Source organism: Varanus komodoensis, unplaced genomic scaffold, assembly GCF_004798865.1.
Source record: "Varanus komodoensis strain SLA01 unplaced genomic scaffold, ASM479886v1 scaffold3, whole genome shotgun sequence".
NCBI lineage: Eukaryota > Metazoa > Chordata > Lepidosauria > Squamata > Varanidae > Varanus > Varanus komodoensis.
In genome coordinates this window covers 29,621,003-29,638,918 of record NW_025335761.1, presented here as the reverse complement: position 1 = coordinate 29,638,918, position 17,916 = coordinate 29,621,003, and the positions used below count along the sequence as shown (strand labels likewise).

The 17,916-nt window shown below is 42.8% G+C and overlaps 2 protein-coding genes across 6 annotated transcripts in view; one reads left to right on the top strand and one right to left on the bottom strand.

Annotated features, from left to right (window-relative positions):
* The window catches only part of AP4S1 (adaptor related protein complex 4 subunit sigma 1), a 25,844-nt gene extending 8,411 nt beyond the window's left edge, over positions 1 to 17,433 (bottom strand). Inside the window, exons 1-3 of the mRNA XM_044435692.1 lie at positions 17,164 to 17,433; positions 3,060 to 3,157; positions 1,428 to 1,612 (exon numbers count right to left, since the gene is read on the bottom strand). Coding sequence (XP_044291627.1) covers positions 1,428 to 1,565 — 138 coding nt within the window. The 5' untranslated portion in view covers positions 1,566 to 1,612; positions 3,060 to 3,157; positions 17,164 to 17,433. The remainder of the gene's footprint in view (positions 1 to 1,427; positions 1,613 to 3,059; positions 3,158 to 17,163) is intronic.
* The window catches only part of STRN3 (striatin 3), a 61,063-nt gene continuing 59,554 nt past the window's right edge, over positions 16,408 to 17,916 (top strand). For 3 of the 5 annotated variants that reach the window (XM_044435689.1, XM_044435690.1, XM_044435687.1), the window contains exon 1: positions 16,409 to 16,982. In XM_044435689.1, coding sequence (XP_044291624.1) covers positions 16,653 to 16,982 — 330 coding nt within the window. In that variant the 5' untranslated portion in view covers positions 16,409 to 16,652. Of the gene's footprint in view, positions 16,983 to 17,916 lie in introns of all 5 variants that reach the window. The other 2 variants (XM_044435688.1, XM_044435691.1) reach the window with 2 other exon arrangements.

The following is a 17,916-nucleotide window of genomic DNA, read 5'->3' as shown; positions in this document are numbered from 1 at the left end:
CAGAAATATCAATGTCAATATCAGATTTAGATTTTATTTACCAGTCCCAAAAGTAAGCAGCTTGTAAACAATATGAAAAGCAAAACATAGCTTTAGAGACTTAGCTACTATGAGGCAGATGGAGCTTGGCTAAGAGAAAATTGTTTAAAACAAAAGAGAACAGTGAAAGAAGGTGAGATGTGCAGGGTTTGCTCCTTGAATGCTATGGCTTTAGGAAAGTGGCGCAGAGGCCAGAGTGCTGCACCTGACAGAGCCAGGTTCTAGTCCTCACTTGGCCATGAAGCTCACTGGGTGACTTTCGGCCAGTCACAGACTCTCAGCCCAACCTACCTCACAGGGTAGTTGTTCTGAGAATAAAATGGAGCTATGTGAGCTACCTTGGATTCCTCACGTGAGGAACAAAAGAGGGATATAAATGCAATATAAGAATAACAATGGTGAACCATTGTTTTAGCTATTGGGTGGTATGGAAATGTACTTTATAACATTTTGGAAATAAAGAGACTATAAATCCCCAGTCCCAGAAAACACTCTCCTCAGGTTAGATTCAGAGTTAGTCCTGCTTAAAGCAGAGCTATTGAAATCAACAGGACTTAAGTTAGTAGTCACTACGTTACAATATAGATGTACTCTAAGCAGGATTCCATCACACTCTAACCTTGTTGACATGTGGTTGGCTGCCCTGTCACATCTAGCTTGATCTTAAAAGGGTCGCCCTGACCATTGTAATAGCCTTTATTAGGGTCTTGAAGAAATAACAGTAGCCAACATTCACATTCTCAAAGTAATTTTAGCAGGAACAAAAAAGAAATGGCTCGGCATTATAATGTACTTCACTGCCACACTGAAAGAAAAGGAACTTCAAAGTGATTTTGCTTCTATTCCTTTAGCAACAGCTGTGGATAAAGGAAGACCTGGCTACGGATATAAGAATGGTTTGCTTGGAAGAACATAGTTCCATTATAGAAGGCATGTATTAAAGAATAAGTGGGTGAACCAAAACATAGAATAAATAAAAAATAGACACAAGTAGCTCCTAATGTGAAATTCTGAAAAGTTATTTTTTATACAAAGTCATGAACACAAAGGGACCAAAAGGGAAATTTAAGATATTCCAGCCAAGAATTCTGAATCCTCTTCCCACAACTCTTCTTCCTCCTGCAGTCCATCTGCTCAAGGTCATTTTTCCTCCTAGCCAAGTTCCAAAATGGAAAGATAACCCAACTGAATCAAAAGTGGTAGTGGTGGGAAATTGGATGCAAGTTCCATATCCAACATGCTCATGTACTTTTCCACTTTTTCATCTCAAATATACACACATGCTCCCACTTTACCCATGACTGTTCCTCACCCAGCTTTAAAGGCATAAATCTGCCCAAGTCACATGTAATTCAGACCTAAAACCTATGTAAGAAAAAAAGACCTACTTGCTCCTTTGAACGAGAAAGGCACTGCTGGATCACTTCAGCTTCCAGTACTGTCCGTTTATGAAGATCTAGGTATTCATAATAACGAGATAGTCTGGTTTGGCCTTGTTTGTTCACCATCAGAAAAAACTTGATCATGTTTTGTGATCTACATGAAATATCCTTTTGATGGGAGATGATCAAAACTGAAAAGAAAAAAATCAGAAATGCAATGCACAGAAAACTGTCAGAAAATGAACTGCTTCATCTTATGACTTGACGCTGGTTAGAGAAAACATGCAACTGTCGGGTCATGTGAGTGAGGCTGCTGAAACCATCACAGATAACTGCCCGGTAGAGGGGAAATGTGGAAGCTGGGAGAGGCTGCCACATTTTGAGAGCTATTCTCAAAAAAAAAAAAAAAAAGCTGTGAAATGCCTGACTAGCATACACATTCTAGCAGACATTTCCAGCATACCCTACCAAGAAATGTTCACCAGGTAAATGAGAGGAAGTCACGTAGACACTGCAGTCAAATGGTGTTCTGCAGAAAATTGAATGGCTAGATGCAGATTTTTTTCTCCCTTCAACAGAGCCATTAACTGAAAAATGTAAATTTTAAAAAATATAAAAGTAGTGATACTGCTACTTATTTTGAAGGTATCTTTGTTAGGCTTAAATGCCGTCCAGTGTGAGGCCACTGTACCTGACTATTTTAACAACATATTTCCCTTCATTCATAATGTATTCTTCACCCTTACTTATTCCAAACTGAAAAGGGATTAAAGATGGGAGATGGAAATTGGTAATATCCAATAAAAATTACCTGGGGTGCTGCTCTTTGTACATTATCTAATTAACTTACACAGTTTAATCCTCACAGGGTGATTAGCTCGTTGGGTGATTTTGAAACAGCCACTAAATTTCAGCGTATACCTCAGAACTTGTTGTGAGGCTACAATAAAATAATCCTATATAGGTCACACTGAGCTCCTGTGGGGGAAGGCTGGCATTCAGATATGACAAATGGAATATAATGGAATGGTGACATCTGAGAAGTCTTTACATGCATTGCCACAAGCCAGAACTCTCCCTGGAAGCAAAATGATGAGAGCAAAGCTCTCGGTGAAACAGATTTTCTGGATCTTTTTAAATTGTACTTTAAGCCTGATTTTGGATGGGAAGCTGCCTTATTTGCCCTGTGGGATAACCTAGTGAGGGTATGACACTGTTATTCACTTGAAGCTTTCCATGGTGTTGCAACTATGGAGTTGCCTTGCCCATGGGTACCTACTAGGATCCATCAGAACACAGAAGCACCTGACAAAACTGAAATCGGCCATGCACAGAACTATACCAAGGTCAGTTTCATTTCAAAATTATTAAATAATCACTAGGCATTCCATGGGAATTATGCAGAGCATATTTCTCCATCTATCTACCACCCAGTCACTAACTTGCTATGAGTTTTGACATGCTATCCATTGGGGCGGTCCCTGGCTCAGTAAAGCATGCCAGACACAAAGCTGTTCCCACACCACCTCTCTCCAGGAAGTCCTCCACAAGAACGGCCATGGTGGCACTATCTACAGTTTTATCTGTTGCTCATGGTTGCTCATGCTCAAGTGTGTGAATAGAATTGCTCATAAGTACCTCTTTACATGAATAATTGTTGCAGAACTTGATCTGTAGTCAGGTGTGATGAATTAATTTCTCCAGTCTTCATTTAAATTATAAGTCACCAGCCGCACCTGTGTTAGAGCAATAATAATAAATGGTTATCTCTGTTTATACAAAGGACTTACTCTTGTCCATGATAACTGATAAAGTTTCATACGTTCCATTATCAATATCCCACCCAATTGCCATTACTGTCCAGTACCCAAAGTTCTCTGGGTGGGATAAAACAATAACAATGCCTATCCACTGGTGTACAGAGAAAATTGTAATGTCTGCCCAGATAGCATGATGGTAATGAGTGGCTTTTATACAATTTTAATAAAGGAATGAATGAATGAATGCCTATGGCACATATAATTTGAGTTATTTTCTGTAAATTCTTGTAACATGTTCAACAGTAAAGAAAACAGTTATCATTTTCACTCAATCCTTCAATTTGTTGATGTCAGAGTAGTACAGTATTTATGAGTAGCAGATACTGGTCACATTCACATGGCAGAAGAACCCAACCTGCAAATAAGCTACACTGGGTGGCTGTTCATGGAACAGCCACAGAAAGTCTGACACATGACTGGGCTGCTTGTGGCTTCTACCCACCCTTTTCCCTTGGCCTTTTGACAGGACCCTAGGAAACTCTGCAGCAGGACATTATCTTGCCTCCTCTCCCTACTGCAACTCCTTTTGCAGTCACTGATGCTTTTTCTTCCTTTTACTCTTTCTTCCAAAGATCATTTTTAATAATTCATTGAATCCTTGGATGGTGTCTCCTGTCAAAATACAGGAGAAACCATCAATGGGCATGAATGAGGCAAAGTTATGGATGGGTTAATTAATTGCTCTCAAATGGGAGCTATCACGAGAAGTGAAGGTGCAAGGGGATCTTTGCTGGTGAAAGGAGCTAGGAGTAGATCATCCCCACATGGTGATTTTTTAAAAATATATATTTTACTGTTTTGAGTGCCTTTCACCTGTTTGACCCTTTCCTGAGACTTTAAGGGCTGAGGAAAGTGGAAATATAGGAATCACCCCATTTAAGGGACCATGGAGTTTTGACAGCTGTCAAAATTTAAACTTCTTTTTAAAATGGAGTTTCTGACACAATTAGGATTTTCTCCCCCTCCCCTTTTTTTCTTTTCTTTTTGGAATAGGGACATACACAGCCATAAGATGCCAACTTCAATCACAAATGAGAGCTCAGAAATGTTTTGAAACCTTTCACATTTTAAAAGTAGTTTCTGTATAAACTGGATATATGGTTACTTATTGTGGACTAATGTTATATGTAGCACATCACTTATATATCAGATATATATCTGTTTTTCTATGTTCCACAGCAGTGGTGTTCATTTCTTACTTCAGAAATTCAAAAATATCCGAACCCTATAAACTTAGGGTTATAAACGTTCACAAAGCTGCACTCCAGTCCTGTCTAGAAAATGCTGCCTAGCCTCTTTGGTGAAAAGTGAGTATTCAGAAGTATGTTAGCTTTTCTAGCTCTCTAGCATCTCTGAGTAGACTGTGCAAACATACCTCTTTGCATTTCTGTATTTCCTGGTGGTTTATCACCTGATGACTTACAACTGAATAAATGCACTAAACAGAATTGCTTCTGAAGTAATCTCTTGGGATATCTTGGAGTTTGATCTGAAATGGCTGTTTCAGGCATCCAAATCATTATTTGATGCCCTAGCCAGCGAGCAATATGTGAACCGCAACTGCTTCTCAGTCTCTTTGTGTGTATTGAAGTGCAAGGGAAGAATGAGACACTTCTAAAACTGAGGACGTGTTTTAGCAGCTCCCGCAACCTCCAAATATTTAAGCTGTGGGGTGTGCCAGGCAATATCTGCCTTATTACCTCCCCAGGTGAGGCTTACTGTGTTGTCTAAACCTGGGTGGCATCAATTCTTGGAGGGAGAAATAAATAACCCAACAGCAGACCCAGGTGGGTAATTAAACAATAAACAAGCCCCTAGATCATATTATCTTGCACCTTTTAAAGCATTGGTTTAAATGTCTGGAAATAATAAAAGTACGAGAGATCCAACAAGTCTTTTATTCTGCATCCTGATGAATTATTCAAAATTTTATTTTTCATACAGCTTTTTCCAAACACTGTTTTGTAGATATATGTTCAGATCAAAGTGGAATTACTTCCTTAAACACATCTGTGAGCATTTTTGGTTTCTCTCTGAGCTGCACTGCATGTAGTATCAAGGGAGGGTCTGCTGACTTCTAGGGAACCACAAAGGTCTGCAACAGAAAAGGGGACTGGAAATGCATATCTGGAAACCCACTCATGGCATTTTCATACTGGCCCATATATTGCCTATTTGCAACTTAAAGTCCCACCTATTGCCATTTGGTGTTTCTGGAAAAGTTAATGCACCAGCCTAAAAGCCCCACTGAGTTCGATATGACTTTCCTGTTGAGTGTGCATGGGATTGCTGGCTTACGGGGCAGTCCAATTCTTATTTATTTAGAAAAGATCTGATAGTTCCCAACAAGTTCCAACCAGCATAGCTGGGTAGGGCCTGCTGGGCACTGTAGGATTTTTTTCTATCTAAACTTGTATAATACTGTACTATTAGTGAACTGTCCTCAAGTATAGCTACTCTTTACTAGCAATAAGATCCAAACTTCTAATTCAGATTATCTAACAGAAGCATCAAAGAAAAGCAACAAATTTGGATAGAGTGTAGTATGGATTCTACTATATATGTGATTAAGGAGTTGTACGCAGGAGTCTTGGATAAAGATTTTCTGAGCAGAAATCATCACTGTTTTGAAAATGAGAAATAGCACTTGTTACTACCCATGGTATGCAAATAACACGGTCGGTTTTCCTGTTTTGCCATAGTACCTGGTCAAACTTGTTTTACAAGTTTTGGTAGCATTTCAAACACTAGCTTCCAATGGCACAACCGCCACTACTAGAACAGAAATATATACATCCTGTTGTGGCCATTGTGGGGTTGTATCAAATAGCATCTGCCCACCAGTAGAACAGGCAGGCCTAGAACAAATTCCCCCTCCACAGCTCTTTGCATGTCCACTAAATCTGTTCCAGAACATTGGAAGACACTGCACAGCAAGTTGGGAGTGGGGGTGTTTGGAAAGAGGCAGGAGAAGATGGGGAAGATCTCTTACATGGTGGAAGGTCTGCTTAGATGACATTACAGCTAGGCCATTGCCACCTACCAGATAGTGCCCTGCAGATAAACACATCTTCCCCCTCTCCAGTTTGAAATGATTCTGTGCTTAACTATATAAGCATGTGTCTGCATATGTAGCTGTTTAAGAAGCAGGGAGAAATGTAAGGGCCTCATGCCTCTTCAGGAGACCACTGACCTCAAAGCAATTTCATCCACTAGTGAAATTGACTTATTGCATGCTCTAATCACTTTCACCATGCATTAGGAATTCAAGTCACGAAATACATCAAATGTTCTCTAGCAAGGCTGTAGTTCCCTAGTGGAGCTGAACCCCAGTTTTAATTTGACAGTTATCAAGCTGTCAAGAGTAAATGGGGGATGCACTGCAGTAGCATTATAAAAGGAAGTCATTCCCACTGCTCTTCTAAAAGGACAGTCCATACAGTCCCGCTATTTCATTCTCCACACTTAGAAGATTTGAAATAACACCTTATATTTAATATCAAGCTACACAGTTTGGCAACTACAATAATGAGAGCTGGAGAGCGGGAGAAAGAACAATTCACTTGCACCCATGTAATACTGTTGGCTTCCAAGCAAGAATATCACTGTACTGGTAAAAGAATCACTCCTCTAATATTTCTTGCTGCATTTGCATTCTACAGAGTAACTATGGCCACCACTGTCTGATTCACTGCCAGCTCTACTCTGAAGTCTTTTGTACTCTATCATTTGCTTAATGCTTGATTTTATTTATAGATATATGCTGGATTTCGTCATGCAGAGTTTATTATTATGAATCACTGCCTCCATGCAAAATAATTATATTCTTTGCATTATCTATAGATAATTCCTGTGCTAAATGTTAAACTCAGCTCAGTATTAATTATGGAACTGCTTAGAGGATATTAGGCTATTTAGACAGTGCCATAAGTTCTCATTCCTCACAAGTTTACAATAGCCCGACCTGCCTACCAACAGGACCTCCATCTTGTCTGGACTGAGCTTCAGTTTATTGGCCCTCATCCAGCGCATTACCTCGGCCAGGCACCAGTTCAGTACAGCCACTGCCTCACCTGGATTGGTTGAAAACGAGAGGTAGAGCTGGGTATCATCAGTGTACTGATGATTCTGCAGCCCACACCTCCTAATGACCTCTTCCAGCGGTTTCATATAGATGTTAAATAGCATTGGGGGACAAAATGGATCCCTGCAGAACTCCATGGCATAGCTGCCATGGCGCAGAGCCATAGTACCCCAGCACCACCTTCTGGAAACGGCCATTGAGATAGGAGCGGAACCACTGCAAAGCAGTGTCTCCTACCCACAATCCCGCTAGCCTCTCCAGAAGTATACCATGGTCAATGGTATCGAAAGCCGCTGAGAGGTCCAGGAAGACCAACAGGGACACACTCCCCCTGTCTCTCTCCCTGCACAGGTCATCATACAGGGCGACCAAGGCAGATTCAGTACCATACCCGGATCTGAAGCCGGACTGAAATGGGTCCAGATAATCAGTCTCATCCAAGAGTGCTTGGAGTTGTCCTGCCACCACCCGCATTAACACCTTGCGCCCAGAAACGGGATGTTGGCCACTGGTCTATAATTGGTGGCCATCTCTGGATCCAAGGATGCCTTCTTTAGGACTGGTCAGACTACCGCCTCCTTTAAAGGGGCAGGTACCTGGCCATCCCTCAGAGAGGCGTTGACAACCTCCAGGATCCAGGTCCCTATCCCGTGCTTGGCTTTGTTAAGGGTCCAGTAAGCAGGTGGTAGGACGTACTTGTCCACATCATCAGGCCGCAATAACTGAAACTCATCCATCAATTTGGACCAGATGGCAACATTGGCACCTCCCCTGAAGACTCTGAATCACTAGTAGAGTCCAGCTCATGACTAATCTGAGCGGTTTTCTCCTTAAAATGCTTGGCAAAGTCGTCACAGCGGGCCGTCAAGGGCAGTACGGGGTCTCTCTTAGGGCCAGGATAAACCAGCCCTTGTACCACCCGAAAAAGCTCCGCTGGACCGCATTGTGAGGAGGCAATAGAAGTGGAGAAGAATTTCTTTTTTGCCGCCCTCACCGCCACAGCATAGGCTCTCAAGTGTGTTCGGTCAGATTCATGCCGTGATTTCCTCCACCTATGCTCTAGACGTCTCCCAACGGGGTGTGTACCAGGGGGATGAACGGGCTCTGCCCAGTGGGAGAGGACACTTAGGAGTGACCGTGTCAATAGCCCTGGTCATTTCTCCATTCCATAGTTCGACCAGAGCATCGACAGGGGCACCAGCCTTGTCAACTAGAAATTCCCCCAGGGCCTTCAGGAATCCATCTGGATCCATCCAGACCAGCACAATCGGGTCTGCACCCTTACAGAGGGAAAGGCCGTTCTCGTTAAGGTGTTCTTAACCTTGCTTTGTTTCTTTTAATGGGCCAGTGTTGTTTGTTGTTGTTGTTGTTGCTTTTTTAAGCAGCTAAACACATTTATTTTCTCTACAAGGATGAATGTAGCCAAAATAGCGATCACATAATCACAATCACATTGTACATGTGGGGCTGAGACAAATAGTGCTTGGATTGCCTAACATGGATGACTACTGAGTTCATGATAGAAATGAGATCCGAGACTGATTCATGGTTATTGCAGCCTAAGGATGTGGACAAGGAACTTGGAGGGGTGAGGTCAGCCACTTGTTTTCTCAACTCTTGTTTCTCCAGTAGACTGAGCAGGATGGGGGTTGACTGGCAGGCCCAGGAAATCATAAATACCTCTTTGCAAGAGGGAGTGTTCCCAACTGACTTGAAAGAGGAAGTTGTGAAGCCATTCCTCCTTTCCTTTAAAGGTTTTTCTGGGATTATGTTAAAACACTGGTTCATCACAACTATTCACCTTTTGGAGTGGTGCTCCAATGGATGCAACTCCAGATGCTCTGGAGTGTCACCAATTATCTAGATCCATTTCAAACTGGTTTCCAGACTGTGTTTAATAATGACATGGTTTTGATTCCCCTGAAGGGAGAAGGTTGGGAAAATAGGATCAACTTCATTCTCACAGGAAACCCACAAGCAGGACTTGACTGCAAAAGGGTCCTCCTGCCTATGTTGCACAGCAACCGCTGTACATAGGAATACTGCACCATCTGTTGTCACTGACAGCTTTCTCTTCCATGAATTTGTCCAGTCCCTTTTGAAAGCCATCCAAATTGGTGGCCATTACTACAGCTCAGGAAAGTGAATTATTTCCACACTGCGCAAAGAAGAATGTCCTTTTATCATCCCTGAATCTCCCACTAATTAGTTTCATGGAATGACCTCAGATCCTACTATTATGACAATGAGAAAACAATGTTTCCCTGTCCACTTTAGTTATGCCATGCATAATTTAGTATGCCTCTATCATGTCTTCCCTTATTTACTTTTTTTTTGAGCTAAACGGTCAGAATTTGTGATGTTTCCTTACAGAAGACTTGCTCCAGCTAATTGATAATTTTCAAATGCTTTTTCTGTACTTTTCTCAGCTCTAAAATATGTATTTCAGGTGCATTGACCCGAACTATATATAGTGGGGTGGCCAGAGTTGCTCAATGGAAGAGCCAATAGGGCTCGGTCAGATGTTTGAGAGCCACAAGTGGGAGCTTGTGAGTGGTGACAGTAGGCGGCAGCTAGTGAGGACCTGCATAATAAACTCAAAGAGCCGCATGTGGCTCCTGAGCCTTGCTTTGGCCATGCCTGATATATAGCATGCTAAGTATGGTTGCAGTGTGCAATTTTATAAGAGCAGTATGATCTTCGCAGTTCTTTCAATTCATTTTATAATTATGCCTAACATGGAATTTGCCTTTTTCACAGCAGCTGTACACTGAGTGGACATCTTCACTGAGCTGTCCATCACAACCCCATGATCCCTTTCTAGATTAGTCACAGCTAGCTCAGATCTCATCAGCTTATTCCTGAAGTTGGGATTTTTTGCCCCAATTTACACTTGCTTACATTGAAATTTTGTTATTCATTCTCCCAGTGTTAATGCTCCTCACAATGCCATTTTGTTTTTACTACCCTAAATGATTTGATACCATCAGTAAATCTGGTCACTTCACAGCTCACTCCTAAATCCAGATCATCTGAGTCATTTGAAAAGCACGGTCCCAGTACAGATTCCTGTGGCATCCCACTGTTTACATCTCTCCATTAGAAGAATTTAGCATTTAACCCTACTTTCTTTGGGTTTTTAAGCAGGTACTAGTCATAAGAGGATTTTTCTTATTCTATGACTGCTAAGTTTTCTTTGGAGTCTTTGGTGACAGGCTCTGGAATTCCAAGAAAGCAATTTTTAGCGGATCACTTCATCCACATGTTTATTGATGCTCTCTAATGTTACTGAGACAGGCTTTAGCTTTGCAGAAGACATACTGATTCTTTTTCATTGGGCTTGTCCTTTTATATGCTTACTAATTTTATCTTTAAAAATGCTTTCAAACAATTTACTTGGAACAGACATTAAGCTAACTGATCTGTAATTTCTGGGATTCCCTCCAGTTCCCTTGTGACAAATAGTGTTACTTTGGCCATTCTCAAGTCCTCTAGTACAGAGGCTATCTTAGGGATATGCTACATATTTTTGTTGGATCAGCCATTTCATGTGTGAGTTCTTTATTTGGATACCATCTGGGCCTGGTGATTTATGAACGTTCAGTTCATGAGACTGAGAACTTCATCTTCTGTCACACCATTTGCCTCAGTTCTTCAGACTCCCTTTCTGAAAATATCATTTCAGACACAGGTGTATGCCTTTTTTTTTTTACAGTAAAAACAGATGAAAAGAATTCATTCTGCTTCTCAGCAATCTCCTTATCCTGCTTTTGTACTCCTTTTATTGATTGTAGTCCAATGGTCGACTGCTCCTAGCTGGTTTTAAACATGTGGCTCCTCTACTCGCACTCTGAGTTATCTCCAATATCACTTCATTCTGCCTCATGCCTAGGCCTGGGTGTCTTGTTGGTATCTGTCTGACCTTGTCGATCTTTTCCCTCTTCCCAGAAGCAGCGCAGGTACTCCCTGGGTTACAGATGAATTATGTTCCTGAGAACATACCAAGCTGAACTGGTATGTAAGTCACAGAAATAAGTCAAAAGTTTGTCTTAGTATATGTACATATTTTAACTTTCTGTGCATATGAAACGCTTAAGAAATACTTCCATGATTCACTAAAACATCTTGATCACAACACAGCACTGCGATAATGATAATAGCACTGTATTAATAATGTAATTACAGGTACTGGAGAGAGAGAGCAAATGCTAAAAAAGAGCAAATGCTAAAAAAAAAAAAAAAAAAAAAAGCAGAGTAAGTACATACCCTACATGTGTCCTGAAACATATTGGCTTGGGTATGCTCAAGCAGATGTCCGGAACAAAAAGCCATAAATTTTCTATTTCTAGGAAACTAGGCTACTATGATGAATCAACAAATACATTGCATATGTTCCTAGAGATAATCATGACTATCTCTAGTGAATCTTGCTATCTCTAGAGAAAAGCCATGACTTTTCTCTAGGGAACTATATAGCCACTGATTATGCGTTGTCAAAAGGGTACCTAGAAATATTCACAACTTTTAAAATATATATCCATATAGGGTTTATGGCAGTCTACATGATTGTTAAGTACAGGTTGTTTGTAATCTGGACATTAGTAACCTGGGGACCTGTATTTCATTTTGAGAAAAACTTATATATATATCCAGCAGGTCCTTGTCCCTGCCTGAATGACTGGATCATGTGTGCTTACAATATTGGATACAGCTGCAGACTCAGAATGGGAAATTTGGGCTGGGTTCTGCCTACCATTCAGCCTGTGAACATGTCAAGTGATGCCTTGCAGCTCACAATTAACCATGGATGGTTTCAAGGGCACTCCTCAAGGCTTTGGTTTACCCCCGTTCACCTTTCTCTCACTGGGAAAAGTGAGTGGGAGGCAAAGGCAGCTCCAGACTAAGCCTGGAAAAGCTGTTCCCTGAAATAATCCTCATAGCATTGCCCACTCTTCTTATCCCAAGTGGGCCAGGCTTCCAATTAAGCCTACATACTGGCACATCACCCCACCTCCTACTGTCCTGGACTGGCAAATCAAGGGGCTCATGTAGCTTGCTAAGGGCTATGCTCCCCACAAGCCTTTCCACATCATGGAGAGAGAGGGGTAAAGCAAAGCCAACCTTTGACTGAGCCTGCAAATAGAAGTACAGGCACAGATTTTTATCCATCCCTCAGCCTCTTTGATTTAGTTATTTTATTTCTGTGTTGTGCAATAGCTGAAGCTTTCTGGATGGTTCACAACAATTTCTCACAATACAAAAAAGAAATACAATTAAAAAGTATAAAAGAAATACAATTAAAAGTATAAAAACAGTTTAAAATTACAATATACAAAATGTAAAAAAAAGTTTAAATATCTAAAACCATTTCAGTTAAACAAGACCTAATTAAAACAGCTGACATAACCCATCATATAAAAATGCCAAGGAACAGAGGGCAGTTTTAACCTGACACTGAATATCATCAAGCAGGTCTTAGTGGAGAGTTAATTCCACTAAGAAGGACCTCCTCCTTATTGCCTCTTTCCAGCCTCTTTTGGAGTTGGCAGTCAGAGGAAGGCCCCATATGCAGATTCTATGGTCCAGGTAGGTTGAGATTGTGAAAGGCTTTCCATCAGGTACCATCAGGTCCCAAGCTATGCATAGCTATATAGGTTAAAACCAGCAATTTGAATTGGGCTCAGAGGCGTACAGGCAGTCAATGCAAACAAATCATAATTGGTGTTATATGTATGGACCTTCTGGTTCCAGTTATCAATCTGGCCACACAACATACTGCATGAGTTGCAGTTTAAATTGAGCAGCTCCATGCAGAGTGCATTTCAGTAGTATAATTATCAGAATATATATCACTGAAATCAGGGACATAGTTGGGCCACCAGCTAAGGCTAGTAGAAGGCACTCTATGCTGCTGAGGCCACCTGAACCTGAAGGGAACAAAGATGGATCAAAGAGAACCCCATGCTATGAACCTCCTCCTTCAGGGTAAGGGCAACACCCTCCATATGATCAGAGGAACCACCCACCAACGGCATCTCAGTTTTATCCATATTGAGCTTCAGTTTGCTAGCTGTCATCCAGTCCATTGTCACAGCCAGGCAGCAGTTTAGCACAGCCAAGCTTCACCTGATAAGGATGAAAAGGAGAACTTGAGCTATGTGTCATCAGCATACTGATGGCAACACCACCCAAAAGTTCTGACTGGAAATGTTACAGGCAGGCAAAGCTAGCTAAGGGCTTTCCTTTACCCATGCCTTTCCAAATCGGGAAGAGACTGAAGCTGGCACCTGAACAAACTACTGGCTCATGGAGCACTCCTGGAGCTGTCAACTCAACTCAACCAATGGGTTTCATCTCTAGCGGAGGGGCCCTGATCTTCATAAGATTTAATTGTTGTGAACTATTAAAGAGCTTTGCTAATGGGTGGTACAGAAATGTAATACATAAACCAACAAACAAAATGCTATGAAAGGGACGAGAGTGCTCCCCCCCCCCAGCTAATCTTCATACATCTGAGTAAGAGCTTGTTATGGGTGTGACTTCTTCTCTGGCATGTGAAAATGTGTGTGTGTGTGTGTGGGGTGAATGCCAATAGGAGCTCTGCCCACTTTGGGTAATAGCCCCATCCACTGCTGGCATGTGGCCTATGACATCTTGGCCTAGGGCCAATTTAGCCCTCAGGCTGAAAATAATTCCCCAGCCCTACTCTAGGAAATGGTTTCTTGATGAAAGTTTCTGAATGTGGCCCAGAAAGCTGAGTTTTCTTAATCAAAGCTACATTGGAGCAAGGAAATTTATTCTTTTTGAGACATATTCATTCCTAGGCAATTAGGGTGCAATTACTGTTATTAGGATAATAAACTGTTTAAAAGAAACTTGTTTTAAAGTTCAAGAGTATCAACACAATGCTTCTGTACTTTAACTCCATGCTCTTAAAAAACCATCACTAACTGGACTGTTTATGGTGAACATGAAAAATGTTCCTATATATAGCTGATACGTCATGGTACTCCTTTTGAGACAGATATTTATTTGATTTTTATCCTTTTAAGAACTCAAAGCAGCTTACATCCTTCACCTCTTCCTGCTTGTAATCTTACCCTCACAACAACCTTGTAAAGTAGGTTGGGCTGAGAGTCTCTGACTGGCCCAAAGTCATTCAGTTGGGTGCGTGGAGACTAGAAATCAGATTGCCTAAGTCCCAGTCCTGCACTCTTAATGACTACACCACATTGGCTCTTTCTGACTTGCAAGATACAGCTTGCAGAGTAGTTTATCAAGGGCCAAAGAAAGTACATTCCTACAGTTTTGACTGAACAGCTATGTGATGGACTTTTCAAAGTTTCCTTTGAGAGATCATACAGAAAGTTCTGTCTCTTTATGCAGAGAGGTTAACCTCTCCTAATTTAATCGAGTACTCATAGTAGTAACTTGATACCAGGTAGCTGCTGCTCATACTCGTTTCTATTTGCTGTCTTGCTACTTTGGGTGACAGCGTAATCACAACAGCAGTGTCAAAATCAGAGTGCGCTTCATGTCCTAGGGGAGTGTGTGTGTGCTGTGCGTGTGGTGAGGGAAGTGGCCTCCTCATCTGCCCCAAGAAGTCAGCTGCAGACATGTGAGGAATGTGACTGCAATGCCAAGAATCCCTTGCTGGCCCAACCCACCATCGGGGAGACCATTTAAAGTGAGCTGAAGGGGCATGAAGCACTAGCAGCCCATAAAAAACTGTAAGCTGGGAAGACAATTTAGTATTAAGCAAGAGACTTTTGAAGTAGGATGGAGTGATGCATGAAAGGTTTTTCTTTGCAAGATTTTGAAAACATCCCATGACCACAAAGAATTGTTTTCAAAAGCCTTATATGACCACTGAGTCCAACCCCCTGCTCCACTTCCACATGTGGTCACCCATTTGGCTGCAGGCCTGGGCCTTTCCAGCTTAGCAAAGGTGACTCAACATGGTAGTTTGATGTATAGCTATGCAGCAGTAGCTCTTTATCCCTCCCACTTTCCCATTTTATTGAGGGATGAGATTGGAAAAAGCCAAAATTTGTGCTGTTGTTTAAAAGGCCAGTTTAAATATCCAGGAAGACTGGGTAGCTCGTAAACAAGCAGCAGATTGCTTTTTGAAGTGTCAGGAAACAGTTTTTTCATAAACTGGAATATATCATCTGGGAAGAATTTTCCCTAAAGAGGAAAGCCACTCTACATATGCTAAGATGACTGCGCCATTTATATCTACTTCACAAAGTTCAGGTGGTTCCTGAGTTAAGAAAAGCCCAAACTACCACTAACAATAGTTTACATAGCAATATTTTTAGTATACCATAGTTTGATGGTCCAGGCCAGAAGGTGAAAGCCTTAGCTATTTTTCAGGAAGTCTCCAATTCAAATTTATCTTCTGCCATGAATTCAATAGGCAGCCTTTGGCCAAAACACCCTTTCCAATCTCAGTCCTGCGTATTTGTAATCTAATTATCAAGGATACTGACCAATTTTATCAATATTAATTCAATTATAACCAATGAATAATTTTATATGTCATGTAAAAAGTATCCAGGCAGTGTAGAAAACTGGCAGGATTGTGGTTTAATTATAATAGCTGAGTGGATTGCATAAAGCAACAAGAATAAAACACATGTAGACAAAAAATTCTTGGCATGTGAAAGCACTGAACAAATGTTGAGAATTCTTCCCATTCTTAACAAAAAGAGACAAAGTGCAATCATCTCTGTGAGTGTCTGTGCCTCTCTTGGCTATTCGTTCACAAGTGGTTTCTATAAATTTACAAAAAGCAAAATATCAGGTACTGTTAGCGATGACTAAGAAAATAACTGCGTGGATTTTGAAAGCAGAGGCCGTTCATAACCTCTTAGCTCTACATCCTGCAACATGACCTCGAACAGGTGAGGTGAAACTGACTGAAGGGACGAGATTTCAAAGAAAACAAACCAGAAACCACCCAGAGCGTCTCCCGTCCCCGTTCAGTCAACGCTCGCGCATGCGTACAGCAGGGCGGCTCGGGCGCCGGAGCAAGGCGGGTGTTGTCCCATCATGCCTCGCGACAACACCCCCCCCCCTCCCCGTGGGTGGGTGAGCAGAGTGAATCTGTCCGGCCGATGATGGAGCTAAGAGTGTAATGGCGGCCGGCGGTGGCAGTAGCAGCAGCGGCAGCGCCTCGGTCTTGGCGCTGCTCTGACAGCAGGCTACTCCTCCGAGCGGCCTTGGCCCTCCTCCCTGGGCCGAACCTCCCCACAGAGAGCGCCGCCGGGGCTCGGCAGCGCACACAAGGCGGGAAGAGGAAAAGGGGAGGACTCCCTACAGACAATGGACGAACATCCCGGCACCGGCGGGGGGATCATGGCGGGGGCCGCCCCGAGACCTCAACAGCCGCCTTTGCCGCCCACCGGAGGAAGCATTAACTCTCAGCTGCTCAGTCAGGGTTGTGCGGGACCTGGTGGCGGCGGAAGCCTCCCGCCGCAGCAGCAGCAGCCTCAAGGTCCGGCAGCTCAGGAAACGGTGGGCCCTGGCAGCGGGTCGGAGCTTTCCCGGCCTCAACACTACACCATTCCGGGGATTCTGCACTACATCCAACACGAGTGGGCCCGTTTCGAGATGGAGCGTGCTCACTGGGAGGTGGAGAGGGCCGAGCTCCAGGTAGGGCCAAGCCGGGTTTGGGGTGTGCTGGCGGGCGGGAGAGCGAGGGATATACACAATGAAAGAGTGACTGAGGCGAGATTGGTCCGCAAGAAGTTAGAAAGAGAGAGAAAGAAGCTGCCGCTTTGGGGCAGCGGCAGTATGGTTGAGGTGTGAACAGGGCGGGAGAGGACAAAAGTACCTGTGCGTGGCGGGTCCGGTGAGGCGTGGCGGGCGTCACTCGGCGCATCCCCCTCACAGCTCCTCGGGTTGGGCTGCCTTCCTCGGGGCAGCCATTTTGGTTTCTAGCATGGCGCCCGCCTGATCTAGGCCTGTCAAGCTAGTCCAGAGAGGGGAGGGTTATCCTCTCCTAGCGCTCTCCCGGCCCGAGATTAGGGCACCGTCTGAACTCTGGCCATTGGGGGTCGGACACCTTAACGGTTACTGTGTTACATGCGGTAGCGTCATTTTTTCGCTTGCCTCCTGACATTTCAGAGGCTTTTAGGGCCTAGAGAGTGGACAAGGATAATTTCTTAGAGCGCGTTATGATCCAGGTACCTTAGCCCGGGACCATTTTCTCAACTGCTAACTTGGGAATGCAAATCATGTGCATCCTTCGGATCAACTCCTGGCGAGAGCTCTATCTCCTTTCTAGGAATAGGAGGCGTGGCCCCCCGACCTCTCTTTTCAGTATCCACATGGTTGATACTACTAGTAAAAAAGAAAGAAGGGACTGAAAAGGGATAATTGATCTTATTGGGCTTCTCTGTCCATTACCTCAATTAAGTTTGCCTTTACAAAACCAAAGTGTTGTTGTAACAAATGCAAATATTAGATAGACATCAGGGTGGTGCTTCCAGTACTGTTAGTGTACAATACAGAGTGATAAATCTGATTTTGTCACTAATAATGTGTGGGCAGTGATTAAAACTGGGTGTATAGATGCAGCTACATG